General features: G+C 41.6%; 1 protein-coding gene across 1 annotated transcript in view; it reads right to left on the reverse strand.

Annotated features, from left to right (window-relative positions):
• LOC104263871 (vasoactive intestinal polypeptide receptor) overlaps positions 1-21716 on the reverse strand; it is an 83637-nt gene that overhangs the window by 35723 nt on the left and 26198 nt on the right. Inside the window, exons 4-6 of the mRNA XM_059818771.1 lie at positions 7387-7490; positions 2487-2587; positions 414-546 (exon numbers count right to left, since the gene is read on the reverse strand). Coding sequence (XP_059674754.1) covers positions 414-546; positions 2487-2587; positions 7387-7490 — 338 coding nt within the window. The remainder of the gene's footprint in view (positions 1-413; positions 547-2486; positions 2588-7386; positions 7491-21716) is intronic.

Consider the following 21716-nt stretch of genomic DNA (forward strand, 5'->3'; position numbering starts at 1 on the left):
ATACCTGAAGTTAGTTATGTGAATCTGGATCTGACTCCCACCCTCACGGTTTCCTTGAATCCCTAAACACAGGACTGCAAGTCTCCTTTGACCAGGACATCCAAGAAATTAGCATGGGACTGGGAGATGGACACAGGACTGACAGGAGCCCCAAAATCTTGTACTGCCCCAGTTGCGGGTCTAACCTCAGAAGGGACCAGATGCCTATAAACTTTTGACCCTGCTCATTTATTTTATGCCTTTTCCACACAAATTAAACTGCAGTAATCATGTTTTCATTTCTTTCAAACGAGAAATAAAAATGACGTCATCCCAAAGTACTGTCTCACATGTATTTGCAATGTAATTTTTGGTGCATTGTTTAAGAGGGGCAATAGAATAAGGTGGAAACTTCAATGTGCACAGCTACTTACTGAACTCACAAAGCAGTGTTCAGATTCTCCGCTTTCAAATAGGATGACATCTTTTACGAAGACTGCGATGGCTCTCATTATGAAGGACATGAAGAGGTGCATATGAATATAATTTCGAGTACAGTGTAGTTTTCTGTTGGGAAGAGATGAAACAACATTTCTGAATAGCAAGGCTTCTCAAAAGCATTATTTATCTATTTACATGTTTCTTCTGTCAAGACAGAGACTTACAATGAAACACTGGAAACCCTGAGACAGGCTATGTTCTGATGTAAATCACCGCAAATCCACTTAATCCTTTTTAAATCCACAAAACATGCGGTGATCCATACATTTGCAGCAGTGTTGCTGCTTTTCCAATTCTCAGAAAAAAAGGTCAAAATACGGAATGTCAGAAAACAGGTCCATCACGCTGCTCTCCACTGGAAAAGAAATGTTTTGGCTGAGCAAACTGCTCATGACAAAGGCCTGTTTTCTACAGAATGTTTGTACTGCAATAATTCTTTTCAAAGTGAAATGTTTCTTCAGGAAGAGAAATAATTTCTTAGCAGCTGCTGCCAATATTAACACATATTACAGGCTTTCTGGAGCAATATGAACTATATTTTCACTTAAAAATGACTAATTATTAATGACATTGAGAACAACACCAGGGTTTTTCTGTCCCTTGCCCACTAATATTTTGAAGATGAATGCTGATCAAATAGGTCTTTTTTTCAAGTGAGACTTTGCATCAACTAAAGTGAAAGGCCTAATACTCTGGAAAGGGGTACTTTGTACAGTCATCAGAACCACAACAGACCTCACTCAGCAACATGATCAAATTACCACCTCTTAATGAGTCACTGTGCATTGGCAGAGTTTATGCTCTTAATCTCTGATGATGGCACAATAACGTGACCGAGCTGAGTCCTCTGTACTTGCAGGTGAAGGCAAGTCAAATTACGCTGTTTCCCACAAATGAAGAGTGTGAACCCTGACAGTTTCACCAGCTTGGCTGGCACCTTGTACCTTGTTGAGATGAGATAATTTGCATGTGTGTCTGAGTCACTCTTCCCTTGTAAGAGAAGTGGAGAGAGCGTGTGTGCTGAGAATTGCAAAGATCTTGAAGGGTGAGGCCAGTCTTGGTATAAGTGTGAGAGTTACCCTAGAAGGTATGCTGTTTCCTACAGCTTTCTTTGGGGACAATGTCTGCATCAGACTCTCATAAATTGAACAACCATATAACACATTTCAGGGAAGCCACTGGAGAGTGGCACGAGGAGATGGAATCACATCTAGAAGGTTCTTCCATCTCATGGAGGTCTGCTTTTTTGCTGTTCTCCCTATACATAAATAACATTATAATAGGAGATTATCTTATATGCAGACTTCTTCATTGGAGGCACCCAAATTTAGATGCCTGAATCTATTATAAACAACAGAGAATGAGGATTAATTCATTTGCTGAAATCTAGGCATCTAATGCCATTCGATATGCTGTAGAGTATCTGCCCATCAATCCATACGGGTCTGGGTCTCCTGAAGGTCCTGCATCGTATCTGCTACCCTTGTGCACATCTCAGAGGCTCCAGCATGTCTAAAATGACTCTGGGTGTCTTTCTCTTGCCATAGAGCTGTAGCAGGAAGCACTTCTGAAATAGACTTTGGGAGGTAGTTTTGTGGTGTGATTCACCTGTACCGTTTCGAATACCTACTTTAGTAGAAATGCATCATTCCATAGTATCCATATATATCATACTGACTAGGTGTTTGCGGACTATAACAAGATTATGGGATAATGGCCTCTAATACCGAGTTCCATCACGTTACAATCTACACTTATTGAGATGAATCCCACCTAAATAATTGGATCGGGGTTATAACTCTCACACAAAGGCCACAAATCACATACCAGAAAACAGTGGTACTGAAAGATGGAGGAACTTTCCTCCCCTGTCAGGTTTCAGTTCAACTGAAACTTGACAGAAGTCTTTTGCATCCATCTGTAACACTCATAGCCTATAACTTAAAACAGCCACTATGTCCTTTGGGTCATCCCCTTACCTATGCCTTGTTTGCTCATGGTCTTACCTGAAAAGACATAAAATGATCATAGCAGCCGTGAGGGCAATGAGCGATAAGGTATGTCCAATGGTGTAGCCGGTCTTGACTGTACCATAGAACACCGTTTGCTAATGTGAAGGAAAGAAACAAAACAGGTCTTTCAGAGAGTTGCCAAAATGCATTCCTAAATACACCATCACTGAGCTTTTACTGGCTTTCTTGGTAAGACAAGGAAATCATCCTATTCCATTCTCTTAAAAAATCTCCAACTCCTTCACCCTTTAAAATCACATCCAGTAGACTACATGACTCAAATACCACCGGTGTGAATAAGAAGAATGTGTCCGGTTTGCAGTAGAGCTTGGATCACTCCAAACCAGGTTACAGTTACACGAGGGAAAAGTTCATGCAGGAAGGAGTCTGATTTGACACTTGCGGAGACAGCTACATGGTTATAATCTTGTGGAACAAGGATGACTAATGTTCAGTTAAACAGCGCGCTGACACATGGTGGTGAGTATGATGAGCTTCATCTTATTATGGAAGTTTGAGGATGGAACTGGTCTGGAAATTGGTTTGCTTTTGTGGAAGCTAGACATTGTGTTTCAACAAGTGAAAAAAAATATTGTCATTGAATTCACAGATATGTTAATTCAGAAATATATGTTAAGTTGGAAATTAGTTCATGGAGTTTGTTTTTGACAGCACACAGAGGGAATCTCTGAGCATAGGGCACCATGGGACTTAAATTCAGCAGGGAATCCTGGTCTAAATAAAATGGGGAAGTAAGACAACAGAACTCCAGCTCTCCTAAGGCTCTCCAGAAACATTCTAAATCAATATATTTTGATTTTCAGCTTAAAAAAAGGACATAAGATCAGTTGGTATTTGGACATTTGTTTGGTCAATGAAAAATCCAAGTTTTTATGAGAATCTAACTCAGTTTGTGGAAAATCTTTTTTTTTTCAGCCCTTGATTGACCCTCCTCTGCCCCCTTTGACACCATTTTCTATAAAAAACCCAACCGACCAAAACCGCAAAGAACAGTTTAGACAGAAGAGCTAAACCCAGCCTTGTTTGGAAAAACACTCTTTAATAACAGCGAGGGTTGACATTTTTATATGATATTTTCATAGGCCTTGACAAGTACTAGGTACTTTGCAGAACCAGTGTGGCTCAGATGAGTAGTAATCCTCCAGCATTTGCACAAGCCAGCTTGGAGGGGTGTTAAAACAAGACAGAGCTTTCAGAGAGTGCAAAGGTTACACTGGTCGTATCTATATTGCTTCTTAGACCACAGATCTCAGAGCTGGCTACAAGCACGGTGTCTTTACAGCCCCATTCAATGAATCCACATCACTAAGAGCTTTGGGTCAGTAACCCTGAATACATAATTCATAGCAAGGGTTTCAGGCCAATTTATCTACCTGATCTCACCCATGTGATGCCAGAGGGCTGCTATGGTGATGGAGTCACCCAGTATGGTATGGTCATACCAAGCCTTGCTCATCTGCACTGCATGGAGCGACTTGCACTGCAGTAAGGAACAGCGGAGGTTCCACCTTTCTACCCGAATCTTGCAGATTCCACCCGAAGCTAATTAAGCATAGTCTTGTTTCCAGTCTTGTTTGAGTTTGGGCTCCCAAAGGCAGCTGAGACTTTTTCAATAAAAGCAGTCAACATTCTTCATGTTGATTTCGTCTTTCTCTCATTAACTAGTTTCCTTCTTGATGGCACCAGAGCAGGGAAGACCTGGCCAGCAGAAGGAGGGAGCTTGTGGTAGGGGACTGAGTTGGAGGAAGAGGTTGTCCCACGCTATACTTAGGAGAGCAGAGAAATGGGGGAAAGGAAATTCACATCGGTTGGAAAAGACCTTTAAGATCATCAAGTCCAACCGTAAACCTAACACTGCTAAGTCCACCACTAAACCATGTCCCTAAGCGCCTCATCCACACGTCTTTCAAATACCTCCAGGGATGGTGACTCCACCACCTCCCTGGGCAGCCTGTTCCAGTGTCTGACAACCCTTTCAGTGAAGAAGTTTTTCCTAATATCCAATCTAAACCCTCCCTGTCGCAACTTGTGGTCATCTCCTCTTGTCCTATCACTTGTCACCTGGGAGAAGAGACCAACACCCACCTCCCTAGAACCTCCTTTCAGGTAGTTGTAGGGAGTGATAAGGTCTCCCCTCAGCCTCCTCTTCTCCAGGCTAAATAACCCCATCTCTCTCAACCGCTCCTCATAAGACTTAAGAGATATCATAGGAAATGTCATCGTGGGGTGGTGGATGGAAACTCTCCAGTGTGAATACAGGCAGAGGCCTTTTGCTTCTTAGAGTTATTCACAGGAGGAAGCTATGCACAGAAAGATCTTGGTGTTACTCAACAGGCAATTCCCTGTCCTTATATTTTAGAATGGTCAATCCTTGTGTACAGACAGATGGCTCTGCATTCAGCTTTAAGGTAGCATGTGAGGTCATCTCTGTTCTGGAAACAGAACATGACTTCTCACTCCTCATTTGCACTTGCTAATGACAATCACTTCCTGTTTTACAGACATCAAAGCAGAGAATTTGACCCAAGATCATAAATGGAATTGGAATTTCACTCAGAGCTCAGATTACTAAAATATTCTTACTAGGAAAAACAGGAATTTAGAGAAGTGAAGGAAATGCATGCCAGGATGCCTGGGTTCTAGCTGTAGACCTAGACTGATTTACAGAATGAAATGAGGCAATTTCATCGTTCTCTCTCTGACTTCTAAAAGCCTCTGCATAATTTCACAGAAATGTGACAAAAGCCATTAGTTAAGGTAGATGCTAAATTGAGTTAACTGAGTATTAGCTTCCTTGGTTTCTGTTCAGTAATCTCTACATTTGTCCCTTGGTAACTGAGATTAGAATGTGAAACATTTACATTTGTAAGAGAAAGAGCAGAAATACGGTTATCAAGTCTTTCAGCAGCCCTGCACCCAAACATGCTTTGGGTTCACATCACCTAGCCTAAAGTCATATGGGCTCCCTCTAGAGTAAATGCAAAGAGGTCCCTTTGGGGAGAAATGTGGGGAGAACTGACCTCTGGAGGTGTCTATTTTCTTCACCATCTTCAGACGGAGCTTTTGGGGACACCTGGGGTGGCCCCTCTCTGACCAGATGGAGGCACACAAGGGAGAAGTTGTGCATCACGTCTGACAATGGGACAGTAAAACACACACACACACACACCCATTTGCTAATACATGGGTTTTAAAGGTCAGGTTGGAGAAGGAATCATTATCACTGCAAAGATCATAAGTGCACGACTTTGGTGCCTACAGCACCTGCTTCTTAGGGACTGCCAGAATTCACAACTAAAGTCTTACACACAGCCCTTACTTATTTTTCATATTTTTCTTGTTGTTTCTGACTTGAGACCAGTAGCTGTTAAAAGTGCATGAAGTGTTTTAAGCATGGAAGGTTATCAGTCTGTTCTGGACCTCGTGTCCCATACAGCCTGCTGTTCTCTTTTTTTTCTATTCCCTTTACTTCTTCCTCCCCAAATTGACAGCCCGTTCAACAACAACAAATATCTATTCTTCTTCACAGGCTAGTACTGCATGTTCACCCCCCTCTGCCACCTTTCACACAAATTAGACTTAAACAGCATGACAAAACCGCGGAAATCGAGAGAAAATAATTAAGAAAGAATTAAAAGAACACAATACGTGTTCTCTTGGTAACGCGGCACTCTGGCAACGTGGCAATCCATTGGGTCGCCAAAGCATGTCCCAGGAATTCCCAAATCCCCTTTGCAGCTGGAACATAAACCAGAGTTCTCGATGGCAGACCTTCCCGGAGCAGACCCGTAACAATGGCTTTCGCAATGTGCAACTGGTGCCACACAGCTTGAGCTGAGAAACGGGACACTTGAGGATGTGAAGTGGTGACTGACCTCGAAGGCAGACTAAGGCTCTCTTCAGTACAGCCCTGAAATTCTTTGTGCAACTTTCCCTTTGCTATTTTCTGTATTCTTTCACTATTAAGGCTGGCTCAGCTCTGCTCAGATTCTCCGTTAACTCTTTGAGTGCCTTGGTAATGTGTGACCATACACAAAGACTTCTCATCATATATATTTATTCGTTATTGAGATTCCTATGTCCAACATTTACAAGCATTGACATATGTCATACAACAGAAAAAAAGCATGGGCATAGGTTTAATATAAACCTGTGGTTGCAGTGAAATATAATTCTTTTCTAGAACTTTCAGTTAGGTGAGGTGAATCTTGCTTCTAACAACATTTTTCATCCTCTTTAGACTTCACCCTTCATGTCTCAGCATGCAGCAAACCAACAACAAACTCCTCCCTGTGTAATGACAATACTCTATAAAGCTAATTATACCTAGGTCAGTGATCACTAATTTACATGCAGGTAGTACCCCAGAGAGCTTGCGGATTTCCTTACAAAATTCAGTAACATTGCATGAAAACTTCTGTGTTCCCTACAGTTTTCTAGGTCTTTAGCTGGTTGAGATCAGCAGAGCAGCACTGATGGCAAGTGAGTTATATCTTTTTACCCCTTTTGATCTTTTGGTGCTGATGTTGGCCTGGAAATACTGGAATCACCATACCTACTTAAGGATAAATATAAATGTGGAGGGCTTGTTTCAGAGTTGAACATGGAAAATCAAGCACCTGCAGTTATGTGTGGGCATCACGGAGGCACTGGTCTGACCTCAGGTGCTGATTCCCTGCCACCCCCCTGGAAATCGAAGGGACGATCGTCTCTTTGACCAGACATTTTATCTCTGCTTCCAGAGATCCTCAAGAGGATCCTTCCTTCTTGAGGAATCAGAGTGGGAATGGAAAAAATGGGGCATGGGAAGTTCATGTGATTCTGGTATCGATCCCTGGTGAATCTTGATGCCTACCCATCCAGGTTTACAAACCTCTTCCCCTGGAGTACTGTTGGAATCAAATCCACAAGCTACGGTATATGGCACAGGGTACACATCCGTCCAGCCCTGGCTTGTACAATTCCTGGTCACGTTCCCTGGAAGAAAAGAGAAAAGGATGATTTAAAAAGAAATGTTCAGCTTGCTGTTAAACAAATGTTGGCCTTTTGTTGATTCAAATGCCAGAGCACATTCCTTGTAACACTTGGAGTAAAATTCTCACACTTTTTCTCTGTTACAAAGTGTTCATATTACACAGAACACATAAATGGGAGGGACCCATTGGGTCATAAAGTTCAGACCTCAAAAAACAAGTAAATTTTAATACTGAGGTGCCCACAAAACATCTCTTCTAATGGTACCATAATACCAGTTGTACCCAGACCTTTGGTTGTTGGCACCACACCAATACCATTTGAGAGGGTTATTGTCATATTGCCTTTGTTCCTGGAAAATTTTTCATCTAAACAGAGCAGTGAAGTATTTACATCTTTCACTTTGCTTGTGAGAAGCCAAGACAGGGATAGATAAAGTGCTTATCCCACATTATGCAGGTAAGGTCGGAGGTCTGGGAACTGAATCCAGTCCTCAAAACCCAGACCTTGCCTACAAGATGAGCCCTGATCAAATGTGATTCCTGGGAAATCTACTGCGCTCTTGTTTGAGAAACAAACACTTAACAATTTGGCTATGAGGGGAGAAAAACCAGATACTGACAACCTGTATTGCCTGTTTTAACACGTATACTCAAAGGCAGGAAGATTTCCTGGACTCTTAAAAAAGTTAAGTGCCTACAGCCTCCAACTGGCTAAAAAGAGCTTTAATTAACATAAGGATGTCTCTCTCCTTCAGCCAAAACTGACAAAACTGTGACGTTTACATGCCTTTCTGGTACTCTGCACCTCCTGGTCCATCCGGGATTGCAAGGGGCTGTCCAGTGCAAAGCGTTTCTCACTTTGTAAGACATCTCTGCTTCCTGCCGCAGCTGGACCTCAACCCCACGTTGGCTAGGGGCTGTACAGACATTAATCAAGCAAAAGAAGGAGAGACCAACAATCTGACCAGGATAGGCACTACCCGAAATGGTTCATAGTCTGAAAGGCCAAGATAGATGTTTGTCAGACAGAAATAACAAAGAAGCAATCCATCCAACAGTACATTGCAAATTCCCCCAGCACCAGCACTGGTGCTCACTCTGAGCACCAGTCCCTACCCCGTCCGTCTCATGCCAATCACATCACTGTGGCATTTCTTTGGTGTCATTTAGCACACAAAACTGCCTGCCATCCCCGACTGGAAAGCCAGTACAATGAACCAGAATGAATGAACAGTAGTCAAAACTAATTTCTTAGATGAAGAATTACATCAGTGAAACTCAAGAGCTTTGCAAACATTTCCAACAACGGGGTTCTTTGCACACAGGAATAATAAAACTTCTGCAAACAGGAGCAAACGAATTATGCAGCTATGAGTCATGAAAATATTCAAGCATCACCTCCAGGAATTTCTGACAATTGAGTCATCTGAACATCTTCCTAACCATAGACCTGTCTTGCACGGAAGTCAGCATCAGCCTATCCCCTGGCTTAATTCGCTTCTTGAATCCCTGTGACAGGTGGATTTTGACACTAAAACTTGCCCCTGTAATTTGTCTTTACAACAGATCTACACTCCATGAAGGCTCTTGTGCCTTTCTTCATTTTAACAGCTGCTCCAAAAGAAGTTAACTTTAGCAGTTTGGTGGGTTGCTGTTCCCCAGGCTTTTTCTGCATGGTCATTGTTTGCATTTCTTTTTACCAGGGTTCATACTGGGATCATAAGAGATCTTGTGCAAACAAATCAGGGACATGACTGGTCAGTACTTTTTTTTTTTTTTGAGGTATTATGTAATTTCCGTTATTTCTTCTTCATTACAATGGATCCCATTATCTGAACTTTTCTGCTTCTTATTTCCTGCTCACAACTCCTCCTGTCTGTTTGGGGATGCCTTTAGCTTTCACGGTGGTTTTGATTCTTTGCTTCTTATTCTCAGGCTGCTTCTTTCAGCTTAATTTTGTCATATTTCTCCTATTTCTTCTTTTTAAGTGCACTTCCTCACAATTGGTTGATTCTTTTGTAATTCTTCTCACTGCTCTCAAAAATACTTTTGAAAGTCATCTTAATGCTTTAGCAGATGTGGATACTAAGGTAGAGGGAAGCACAATGATACAGCATCACTGGGATTAAAAAACAATACAAAGAAAGTCCCTGCTTTTAGGGAAATTCACTTCCCAGAGAAGTTTTTCTATGACCCTTTGCTGCTCACGTCACTTTTTGATGCGCAAATTCGCACACATGGTGTAATAGAACAACCCTTTCTAATAACTCGCATGTTCCATACTAGATGGCTGGAAAGTGCAAAAAGTACCAGGTTAGAAGATAGAGATTTTACCACACCACAATTTTGGCTAAAGTGATGGATGATGTCTCCCCTCAGAGCAAACAGCATTTCTAATAACTACTGCTTACCAGATTACTTTCTATACTGAAAACGAACATAAAATGTGGAAAAGTGCCTCACAAGCTTAATTCTTACTCTGAGGTTTACAGGCAGCAAACTTTAGACTGAACTATTAAACTGAGCTTTTTATGTTACAAGGTCAAATCCCAGTTCTGTCACAGACCTCCAGTGAAACTGCAGCCAGTTCTTGTGATTTCCCTGGGTCTCAGTTTCCCCACCAACAGTAGGACTTTGGTAATAAAGTCTGATCTTCTGCCAATGGGAAGGCAAAGTGTTCAAAGCACCAGAAGTTTTATATGCAGTTTTCCAGAACCATTTCCCATTAACTTGTGTTTCTCACTACTTTGTGTAACATAAATTCTCCCTAGAATGATGCACTAACGAAGTACATTAAAGCCGCAAAATATAAGTGGCAGTATCAGAAAAGACAGAGCTTCTGGACTTGGAAATGGTATCTCCAGCCTTTGAAAGTTCACAAGGTTTCAAAGACTTTCCCATTTCCTATCAGACTGAAGCTAAATCTTTTTAAACCCTATGCCTGGAGAACTAATGAGAAAGGAGACCAGTGGTTTATAACTCAGTAACAAGTAATTAGCAATGCACAGTGGAGGAGATTCACTGAGAGCTGGAAAGCATCCTACTGCCAGTAGGTTTGTGCTCCAGGCTCTCCTCTATGTTGTGGAAAAGGGAGGTTCAAGCCCCTGGTGTGAACAGAGTCCCATCGGTAGGATGGCATTATTTAACAGCCATGAAATAATCTGCCTTTTGTGGGGTTTGCATTTCATTTTGATCAGAAACAACTGTCAAACTGGTGCATCCACTCCGAAAAGCCACATCCATTCTGATGAGATGAGGTTTTCCATTTAAAAAAAAAAAAAAAGAGTTTAATTTGAAAAAGCCACCACTAACTCTCATTTATGATAACAATAACCTCATAACATGTCTTACCAGAACTCAGCTTCCTGCTATCACAGAATCACAGCATGGCTGATGTTGGAAGGAACCTCTGGAGGTCATCTGATCCAACCCCCCTGCTCAAGCAGGGCCACCTAGAGCTGGTTGCTTGGATCATGTCTAGCAATGCCTGTTGGATATCCTTGGAAACCTCCAAGGATGGAGACCGCACAACCACTCTGGGCAACCTGCTTGGTCCCCCTCACAGTAAAAAAGTGTTTCCTTATGTTCAGATGGAGCCTCCTGTGTTTCAGTTTGCCCATGGTTAGAAAATACAAAGGCAATTAGAACGTGCAAGAGGGTCTCATTACTTCAGAAGTGCATTTGTGAACGGGAGCCTTGGGTGTAACAGAAGTCCCCTTCTGGGTGCTGTCAGGAGAACAGACCAAAATCCCTGGTTCCCATTTCAGGGGTGCACAATCTTTGCAGAAGCAGAGATCCCATGAGGCTGGGATACTGTTCATGAGATGCTGCTACTGATGCTGCAGTGATAAACTGCTCTCCAGCTCATCCACAGTGACTCTGAGCACGGCAAATAGGAGGTAAGGCTACTAGTCTAAACTGTTTTCATTGTAGTGTAAATTAAGTAAAATCTCTCCAAGGCTGCCAAAGTTATAAATCAGGCATGTTGGGAGCTACCCTGGCTCGCCAGATGCACAATAATTGCTAAGATGCAATAACTCGATCGTGTATCTGAGTCTTGAGCAAAGGACCACAGGGAGACAATTAGAGGGATCTCGGCACCCCAGCTCTTTCACTGCTGTCTTCTCTCTTTGCAGATATCAGGACAAAGGAGTTTAAACATGAAGGTTTTAAAGGGAACAAGGTGATGACCTTTTCACAAGGCTCCCTGCCAGGTAGGAGGGGATGAATGTACAAACGGAACAAAATAACAGTGCAGAAATGAAAGGAAAAAAAAAAAAAAAGCTAGTTCTCTAGAGCTGACAAATATAATGTGCAGAGGTAATTCTTATACAAGCTAAAGAACTATAGCTACTGCGGGAGAACCAGGATGGGAAACTAACCAGTCAGCTTTCCAGAAGTATGCTGTGGTATAAAAACCGCTGCTTACAGAAGGGAATTACAAGTGCAAATATGAGGCTAGACCTTTGGCTCATTTATATCAGTATTTATGATAGTCAAAGCATAAAACACTATTGAAAGGCAAGGGGTGAAGCTGCAGGCCTGAACAAACGGTCAGTTTAACTCAACAGTGCCTTAAAGGCTCACGCGTAGCATGACGGGCCGTAATTGTTTAATCAAATCCCCACATTTCTCGGTCCAGCCTGAGATATGAGCTCTGGCTCTTTGCAGATGTATTGACCACAGAAGTGCAAGCACGTTAGTGGCTTCAGGTCAAGCCCCCGCGAAATCAGCAGTCTCTCCCAAGACCAAGGCCAGCCCGTCTGCAGCACGCTAAACCCTACCCAACTGCAAAGTTAAGCAGACAGGATGGGCCTTCCAAGTCAATGTAAACTGCTGTATATATAATATATGTATGTAAAATAAAGCACAGCTCTTCCTCATGTGCTACCTCTGCCCGTATTCCTTGAAAACCTGCTTGCAGTGTGCCACAGCTATTAATGATCATGTACATGAAGCACGAGGAGAGACTGTACTTCCTCCGTACACTTTTGCATCTTCCTAGCATCATGTCTGCTGTAGGACAGGACTTCGCCATCTGTCCCAGCAGCTGCTCCGGGTTTAAGCAAATGCTTCTTTAGAGTTCACAAAACCCTCTCTAATTTCCTAATCTGCACAGTTTGATGGCATGCCTGTTATGAAAATGTAATTGATGGTTGTAAGCAATTAGCTGAATGCTCCTATCTTTCCTTCTGATTAGCTCGTGTGGTTGTACAAAATCTGGTACGTGGCTCACACCTATCCTAAGCGGCTTTTTCTCGCTTGCAGGGTGATTCAGAAACTCTCTGCTCTGCGTATCAAAGACAGAGGGAAGGAAACCCCTCTGAATGAAAACAAGTAGGACAGGCTAAATTTTGAGACAAGTTATGGTTAAAAACCCCCACATGTTTCTTTTTAGCATTACAAAACCCCAGTAAAATAAAAAACCCCAACACCTGTAAACTCATGATGGAAATGTCAAAGTATTCCTGGGTTTACTTCAGTTTTTGGATATTCAGATTTTACTCATTGTTTTAATTCAGTTTCTTCTGAGGACAAAGGCATTCTCCTCTCCTTTTCCTCTCCTACACAACTCCTATCTTTTTTAGCTGGATCTACAAATGACAATGAATTGGCATTACTGATACTGATCAGGAGATAAGGATTTTTTTGTCTTTACCCCCTGCTTTTTTTTCCCCCATTGCATGAAGAGCTGCTGAAGCTTCCTAGGAAGCAGGACAAGTTAAGCATCTAAATGACTTTATGGCTTTCTATCTTGCATATCCTGGTGATGTTGGAAATGTCTTCTCAGCTCCCTCAAATGGAAGTTGCATATGAGCTAGTGTTCCACACACCTAACCACTGAATTTATCTTATTCCTATACTCTGAATTTTTCTTACCTCTTCCTAATAATTCTAATAGCTCTTTATACTTTTGGCTTTCACTTGTACCTTCCAGGTCTATCACTCCCACCATTTCTTCATATGTTGTGTGTAAACAGACCTCCCTATGCTTATTTTAGACCTGCTGATGGACAATTACGTTTACTACCCCTTCTCTCATACACCATGAAACAATCATTCCCCACCTACTTTCCCCACAACAGTCATGACTGTATTTACCTCTGACTTACACCCTTTCAATCCACATTTTTCTAGATGGAAGAGCATTAATCTAGCTACCCTACTTGTACAGTGTCTGTCCATACCTTTATTCACACATTGTTCCAATGATGGTGGCCCTATTCTCCTTTGGACATGAACCTCCCACTATCGCCTGATGGACCTGCTCAGCTACACCTTCCATGAGGTCTTCTGGCCTTGATCTTGGTCCCTCCGCTGCCCACACCAACAGCCCAGAGGGCTGACTCCAAGTCTTCTTCGTCTGCCTCCAGGATCCTCATAGTCCTAGACAAGGGGTCTAACTCTGCTCTGCAGTGAATAATTATTTTCATCACTGGTCCTTGGAAAAAATGGAGAGACGCTGTTCTACAGCAAAACACTGCGCACACAACTTGTTAATCAGGATAGACTTTTTGGAACAGGAACAAACACATGCAAAACTTCTAATTCAATTTCCTGATTTGTAAGTGTATTTGGGAATGATGTGGGAGAGATAAGAATCAAAATGACTTTGCAGATTGGGTTATACAAACCAGTAAAGGGCCTGGTAGAGGAATGACATGATTTATTCATGACATATTGGACTTGAAGGGAGGAGTTAGTTGAACCAAGATAAAACCAGCACATTTTCTTTATAAAAGGTGTTTGATCTGGGTAGGAGTTAAACACTGAACAGGTGAACTGAATAAATGAAGAGAGATAACTGTATTCGAAGGAATTAGTTGCCTATGTCTAGCTCTTAAGTTTTTTCTATTTCTTAATTTCTTTTTGCCTCTCATTTGTTTCAAATACACACTTCAGACTCAGAAACATGTCTGAAAGTTTGTGTCATAGGTGAGGTTTTAGCTCTTTGATCTTAGTGGAAGAAAACCTCTTACTGGCTTTTAATGAGAGCCCAAATTCATACAAAGAGATAGAAGCCCAGGCATTGCTAAGGGGTGTTTGCTTTTGTTTCCCTCTTGCTTCTTTTGACCTTTTCTGTAATAGTTTCTAAAGGAGAGGGGAAGGTCTGCTCTGAGTAGCAATCTGTCCTGCTTCTCTGTCGTCATATCCCATGGTCAGAAATCGATTTTTTCAAGCAGAAGCTATTAAAGCAATAGCAGTTCTTATCATTTACTCTTCTTGAGATGCTGCTGAGCCCACTGGAACATCTTTAGTTCCATTTTTATTATTGATCTGTCCTACTGTTACTGGGAAACACCTGAGGCTTTCAGACAGCTATAGCTTGCACTTAACTGGATGCTGAAGTGGTTAGATCTGGGAGAAACTTGTGGGATAAGTCATGACAAGACATTTTCCAAACCTGCTTTATCTGCCTCACTCATGAGCTCACAAGACCATTCTTTCAGCACAATTTCTACTTAGTATTTCATGCTATTTCTTAATTTTATGTCATAGTACAAACTATGGCATGGTATCAGCAAGTCACACGACAGACACAGATTTCAGTTTCTTCATTTGTTCTTGTTGTTATTTTCCTTTTCATTACAATTTTTATTATCATTATTATTATTTTATTTTATTTCATTTCACTTATTAAACTGTTCTTATCTCAAACCATGAGCTTTCTCACTTTTACTTTTCCAATTCTCTCCCCCATCCCGCTGGGGCAGGGGGGGAGTGAGCGAGCGGCCGTGTGGTGCTTAGTTGCTGGCCGGGGTTAAACCACGACAACATCACTTGGTCTGGAGTTATTACTGCCATGTATCTCCAATGCCCTGAAGCTCACTGCACCCTGGGTTTTGGGAAATCCTCCATTTTCCCTTATCTTCCTTTCCCCTTCCTGCACATTATATTTTTAAGTGTGAAGATCTTGATCCTTAATAAATACAGATAATTCCTCCCTTCTTAGCATCACATGTTCCCCTTAATTAGGCACCGTTTGTAAACTCTGTTTGTTTTCTCGCACTAAAAGCAGAGCTGTCAAACTCCAGGACAAATTTCTCATTAGATCTTTTGTTATTGCAATCACAATATATCAGGAAATATTTACAAGAAAAAAGATGCACATTTATGGATAAGTGGAGGTATAGCAATTCCACAAGCCATGGGCTGGCAGTGAGCTTTCAACCTAAGGACCTTAACACAGTGTGCATTGGTATCACTGGACATACATGACTTGCGGTCCTCTGTAGGATGGTGGAGAGGTTCAGCTACTGCCCACAAAACCTTCTCAGCACCAATCCTTCAGAGGAGTGGAGCACATGCATTGTGAGACCTCAGTTGCAAACAAATCTCAAAGGTCTAAAGCAAAACCAAGCTTTAATTAAACTGTGTATCTGGAAAGCCACCTGTTTTTTTATTTATACCCATGCACATTGCTGGAGCTGGCTAACATGAAAGGTACACTCTTAAATGCAAATGTAAAATCAATACCGATCTGTGGAAATGGGGTCATCCAGCACTGCTTTCTTACTTGGACCTTCTGTTGTCCATGACAAATGAGAAAAATGAACATCAAACAGGGCTGGAGGCTGCCCTGATGGGCACAGGGTGCAGGAGCGATGGCTGACTTGCCCCCTTTTCTATGACTTCAGGGTGGGCTGTGCAAATAATTGGCACAACTCCCCATAAAGGAGGAGGTTTCCTGGCAATTCTGCCTTCGTCATATGAAGGCACATTTGGACTGAGCACCTGAACAGGTCGAGGGCCCTCATTCAACAACCTCCATAACAGATGCACTGCTTGTTTCCTTTTAAATGAGCATTGCAGCAAATAAATAGTGGGTCTGGTTCATTTTTGGGTTCTCGATGGTAGTGATAATGTCTTCTGCTTATCTGCTTCCATCTGCTCATCCCTCTCCTCACTTTATTCAGTTTTTGTTCCAGTTTCAAAAGCAATATAGAATAAAGGAGAAAACAAATTGAGGAAAAGAATGCTGGCTCAAGAGAACAAATTAAGATTTTTTTCAAGTAAATGAGCATCATTTTTTGGGGGGGGGAAATAAATGTGATCCTCCACTTTTGTTTGTTTGCATCTACTCGTTATAGATCTCTCTTGAATGAGCAAAATGTTGGGATTCATATCACCTAACTTCTGCCATGGAAATGTAGGAAGTCTAGTCTAAAGTAGACTATCAGGTTCCCTGTAGAGGCCATATCAGATATCCAAAGGTCATCTCATCCCTTCCCAAGAAATGTCATGAAAGTGCTGGAGGGAGAAGTTAGACAAGGAGTTTAGATTAGTTGCTTAATGTTAGGTGTCCATAATTCACTGGAAGGAGTCTCATCCGTATGTTTAACTAACCAAATAGAAAGGCATCAGAATACCAGCTCCCTGGAGTCCCTATCCATGTCCTACTTACGAATTTCATTTACCTGTCCCAAGACACGGCTATACTCTCCTCCTTGTCTCACCCTGAGCCAACAGGAACTCAAATGTGTTTGGAGGGCTCCACGTGAGGATCCTGAAAGCTTGCAGGTGGCGTCTGTGGAGCTACCTGCAGTAGTCTATTTAACCACTTACTTCAGTATCTGCAGGGGCTCATTCACATGTTATTTCATGGGGAGCTCTTCCCTTTTCTCTTTGCAGTTGTGTGGAGTTGTGTGTGTGTGCCAGAACTGGAAGGGGTGGGGAGCGGTGATAGTTGGGTATTCCTTCAGCCTGAACCATTAGGACCTGGATGTCAACAGTAAATGACGTACATCCAATGAATTTGACTTGATTGCCTCTGTCCTAATGAAGTTGGATAATACTACAAAGGATTAGTCAATGTCTTTCAAAGTGAAGATATGGAGAGAGGGTGTCATTTCCAAATCTCTCTACAGATGAATCAGGAAAAAAAATGAGATGACAGAATTAGACCTTTGCTGTCTGTCATACCGAATTTGCCAAAAGGCCATCAGTCAGAGGCCAGGAATGATATAAGCCATATTTTGTGTGTAAGTGCTCACAAGAACTGAGATGTACATAGGATCAAATGGTAGTTAAAATAATTTTGGGCACAATCTCAAAAAAGAGAATTACAAAAGACAACAAAAAAGCTCTTGATTTATATTTGTTGAATTGAAATTTAACACAGAGAAAAAGATACCTTTTAAATTCAAAGGAAAAAGCTCTCTGACAGGAGTTTGAATGTGGAAGTTTAAAATTACAAGAGGACATAAATAAATAAATAAAAGGATGTAATCTTCATGATGGATTATGATTTAAAATATCCACAATAACATAATAAGATCCATGATTTCTCAGGTAAGTCTTGGGCCTCTGCTTATGCAGAAAAGGGCTTGTTTAATGACTTTTACGTCAGATTCTGAATGCTGGTATAAACTTCAGTTACTCCAGGTTTAAAAGACTGTAAACCCAGAGAAGAATTTGTCTCCAAGTTCTTTAGATGTAACACAATATTTGCATACAACTTGCAATGATATTAAACGCACAAGTGATTTAGGTATAGCTGAAAAATTTATCGATGTGTTTGTGGATGAGCAGATTTGGTCCACCTACAGCTGAGATCCCGAGTGTCTGTTCTGAATTACTCCATAGACTTCCCTCTGTGAACAGTGGGGAAATCACAGGCTGATTCAAACCCCAGAGAAACACCTCCAGGACATATGGGATATGCCTCTGTTTACTGCAGGAGAAAACCCATACATCTGGCTAGATTTAATGTTGAGCTTTCATATGGTTAACATTAGATGATACTGACTCTGATTACCTGCACCATGTAGACAGAAAGGAGCAAGGCTAAAATCAGTAGAAAGCCCATCTTGATTAACATATGATCTTGTTTAAATTCAGGAGTTTATAAATCTCTTGACCGGATTGAATCATCTTTCTCATGCAGCCTAGACCCTTTAGATCCCAGCTGCCATGTAGAAGAAGAAAAGCTTGCGGTTTTCATGATTCAATGCTGATAAATATCCCTGTCATTTCAAAATTCCTATTTAAGAGAGAAGATTGCAAACCTAAAGACTTAGTGTTGCTCTGCACAAATATGTACCTTAGAGGCGACACACAATACAACTGCCAATTTTTGTAGCTGGTGTTAGCCACAGGAGTCTGGTTACATGACTCTCATCCCACCCTAATTCTTGCCTGAAGAACTGCACAAAACCTTCTGAATGAGCACCATGGAAATCAGTTTAACAAACTGTGAGTGCATGTAAAAGCTGTCAACAATAACCACAGAGAGCTTCATGCTCGTTCTGAGACTCCAGGTAGCCAGTAAAAGCATCGCTTCTGTGGATATCCAAAGCCAGATATGACTTGGAGGATTTGCTTCTCAGCACGTAGGATTTGGGACTGCTAAACAGGACAAAGAGCAGCAGCTTGAAGCCAGGAAATGTCCTGTGCCAGATGGACAGCATTCTTAGCAATGACATTCAAAGGAGGGGAGATAATTTTGCTGAGACAACTCAAGATTCACCTGAGAACAATACTTACAGTTTTGGCTTGCCTTTATAGCTCATAATGCACAAATTATATCTGAATATTCAGTGAACAGGTGGAGAACTGAGTCCCTCACCCTCCTGGCAGTCAATGAGCGACACAGTCCAGTCTCTTTCCCTCTCTGTATCTTTGGCTCGCTGTATATGAAATGCGACGGGTCCATCAAAAGAACATGCAGAAGCAGCCCTGGAGATGTCCTGGATCCTTAACATCATCTAATCACTTTAAAAACTCATCAAAGATATCTCCAAAGTTAGTCTTTACTTTCCACATAAATCCCCACTGGAACCTTCCTCCAGTTCCTACTGTGACTCTATTCATGGCAGTTTGCACATTCTGCTTTTGTTGAATATTGGTTTAAACTACTCTTTTCCCTTCTTAATTTCGCTCTTGTAATGGGAACTCTCACCTTCTATGTTACTAAACTAAGCAAGTGTCACTAAGCCACAATCTTCCAGTCTCTTCTAGTATGATGGGCTTTTTATTTACCAGAATATCTATCTTCCACAGCTTCAGCTTATCTTTGTCATTTACACACAACAGAGGGAGATTAAAAAGCAGTGGCAACATATTTGGAAACCACTGTAGGATGAGGCAAGTCATCACCTACCCTCTTGTACTCTGGAGGAACAAGAGTAACCTTGGAGAAGCTACTCTGCTCCAGTGGCTCACAGTTTATTTCAGGAGCCTTCCAAGTACTAACCCTGGCCCAAGGATCCGACTGGTACAAGGCGTGATTGAGGAATAATGACGTCCAGTATTCAAGAGGACACGTGGAAACTTAAAAAATGCTTCAGGTGGGCAAAGTGGTATTGTCACAATCTGTGATCTGATATATCTGGCAAATTTCCACATAAGTTTCCTGACTGCTTCCTTGCATTATCTCTTTTTGTTTAGTTGTGCATGGATGTCACAATAGCTCTGAGAATTTCTGTTGTCTTCTTGTGACATTGTTTTAGAATTTCCGTCTGTTAGAGCAGGTTATGTCTAAACACCATAGGAAGATGGCAGGGCATGAACCAGTACTGGATGGCGATGCCATCTAGACTCTCTGATGGCTTCCTACCCACATAATAACGCACTGGTGACAACGCCTGTTCCAGACAGCACTGTCACAGTTTGGCTACATCTGTGAAGTTGTGCACTCTCCACCAGCCCAGCAAAAGTATAAATTCATGGTGCGGTATCCATCAATGCCGACAAGTTCTAGTTCCTTGTGTCACTCATGCCCAGTGTTTGGCAGTGTAGTTCTAACACCAGGAAAGAGTTGGCGTTTGGTGCGAAAATGATGAAGGGGAACAAAACAAGTAAGGGGATAAAGACTTCATGTATTGGAGAATGGGGGGGAAATCAGGAACTCGTGGAGCAGGGGAGGGAAGATACGGCTGAAGCCGCAGTGATGTCTGATAAGAGTGCTGGTCTTGTCCCAATGCACTTGACTGACATTGAAGGATTTTGAATTGATCTATGCAAATGCATGCAGGTATTGCTGTGCTTACGTCCACACAGAGAAGCTGCCATGCCTGGGTGACACTAGAAGCAGCACTACCCGCCTGTGGAGAGGCAGGATCCGGACAGCCCTGTTCTAGATGGCTTGAAAATAGGAATATACCAGAATTAATGATGAATTGCAGTCCTTGCAATCAGTAAGCCCACTAAGCACAAAGAAGGGAAGTGGAGCAGGGAAGAGAAGTAAAACGCACTCATGAAGGAGCAGAAAGGAGAGCAGAAGTAAATTTAGAGCACCAGAGGAAAAAAGTAGTTTGGCAAGCCCGAAACTCAGAAGGATCTCACCTCACTGAGTGGGATTCCAGAGCTTGGTTATTCCCATCCTTAAGTCAATTAATCTCATAACTGAAGCTTAAAAACTGTCAGCGCTAATTTTTACTGTTTAACTTGTGCATGATGGACAATTTGCTTTTGGAGAAACTGCGGGAAACAAATCCCTATTACAAATGTCATCTTCTATGTATTGAAAGAAAGCTGGAATGCTCTGGTCAAGGGATAGCAAGTGATGCATTTTAATAATGAAAGGTGCCAAAAATATTTTCATCTATCTCCTTCACATGGTACTGATGAATGTCACGAAATAATGCAAATCTTCTGGATTTGTGAATGGCATAAAAATTTAATGTCAAATGACATCAGGACTATGCTAGGCATTTTAAGGTTTCTAAATGCCACGAGATATTTTATCCTTTATTTACCATGAGATAGGATATTAGTCATTTGAAGAGCATATTCTCCATTAGGCAGGAAAATCACATTAACTTTTTGTTTCCCAGTATTTCACCCTTTTTCTGCTATAAATATAAAAAAAGATTTTCTCTTGCTCACAACTTGGTATAAGCTTTCATGTCCCTGCAAAGGGATCAAAGAGTAAAACATAAACATTAACCAGATGATTGATTTCCTTGAAAGCTATTCAATGGTATTCACTACTACAAAGGAAGAACTGCTTCACAAACTTTAATGGCTTTAATTTTGCAACAAATCCTATAGAACAAGAGGCAATCTTACCCTTCCTTTATTTAAGACCCTATCTGCTTTCCACATTTGTATATGATTGTACAAAGTGCATAGCTCAGAGAAAATCAAAGCTGTTGTTTCTGCTTTGGAAATGGCATCAGTTTCTCTGTTTACAGAAGGACGTGCTAGCACGTATGCTCTGCAAAGGTGGGATTCACCCATACTGTAAGACATTCACATCTGCCAGAGCCACTCTACAATCATT

Source organism: Gavia stellata, chromosome 6, assembly GCF_030936135.1.
Source record: "Gavia stellata isolate bGavSte3 chromosome 6, bGavSte3.hap2, whole genome shotgun sequence".
NCBI lineage: Eukaryota > Metazoa > Chordata > Aves > Gaviiformes > Gaviidae > Gavia > Gavia stellata.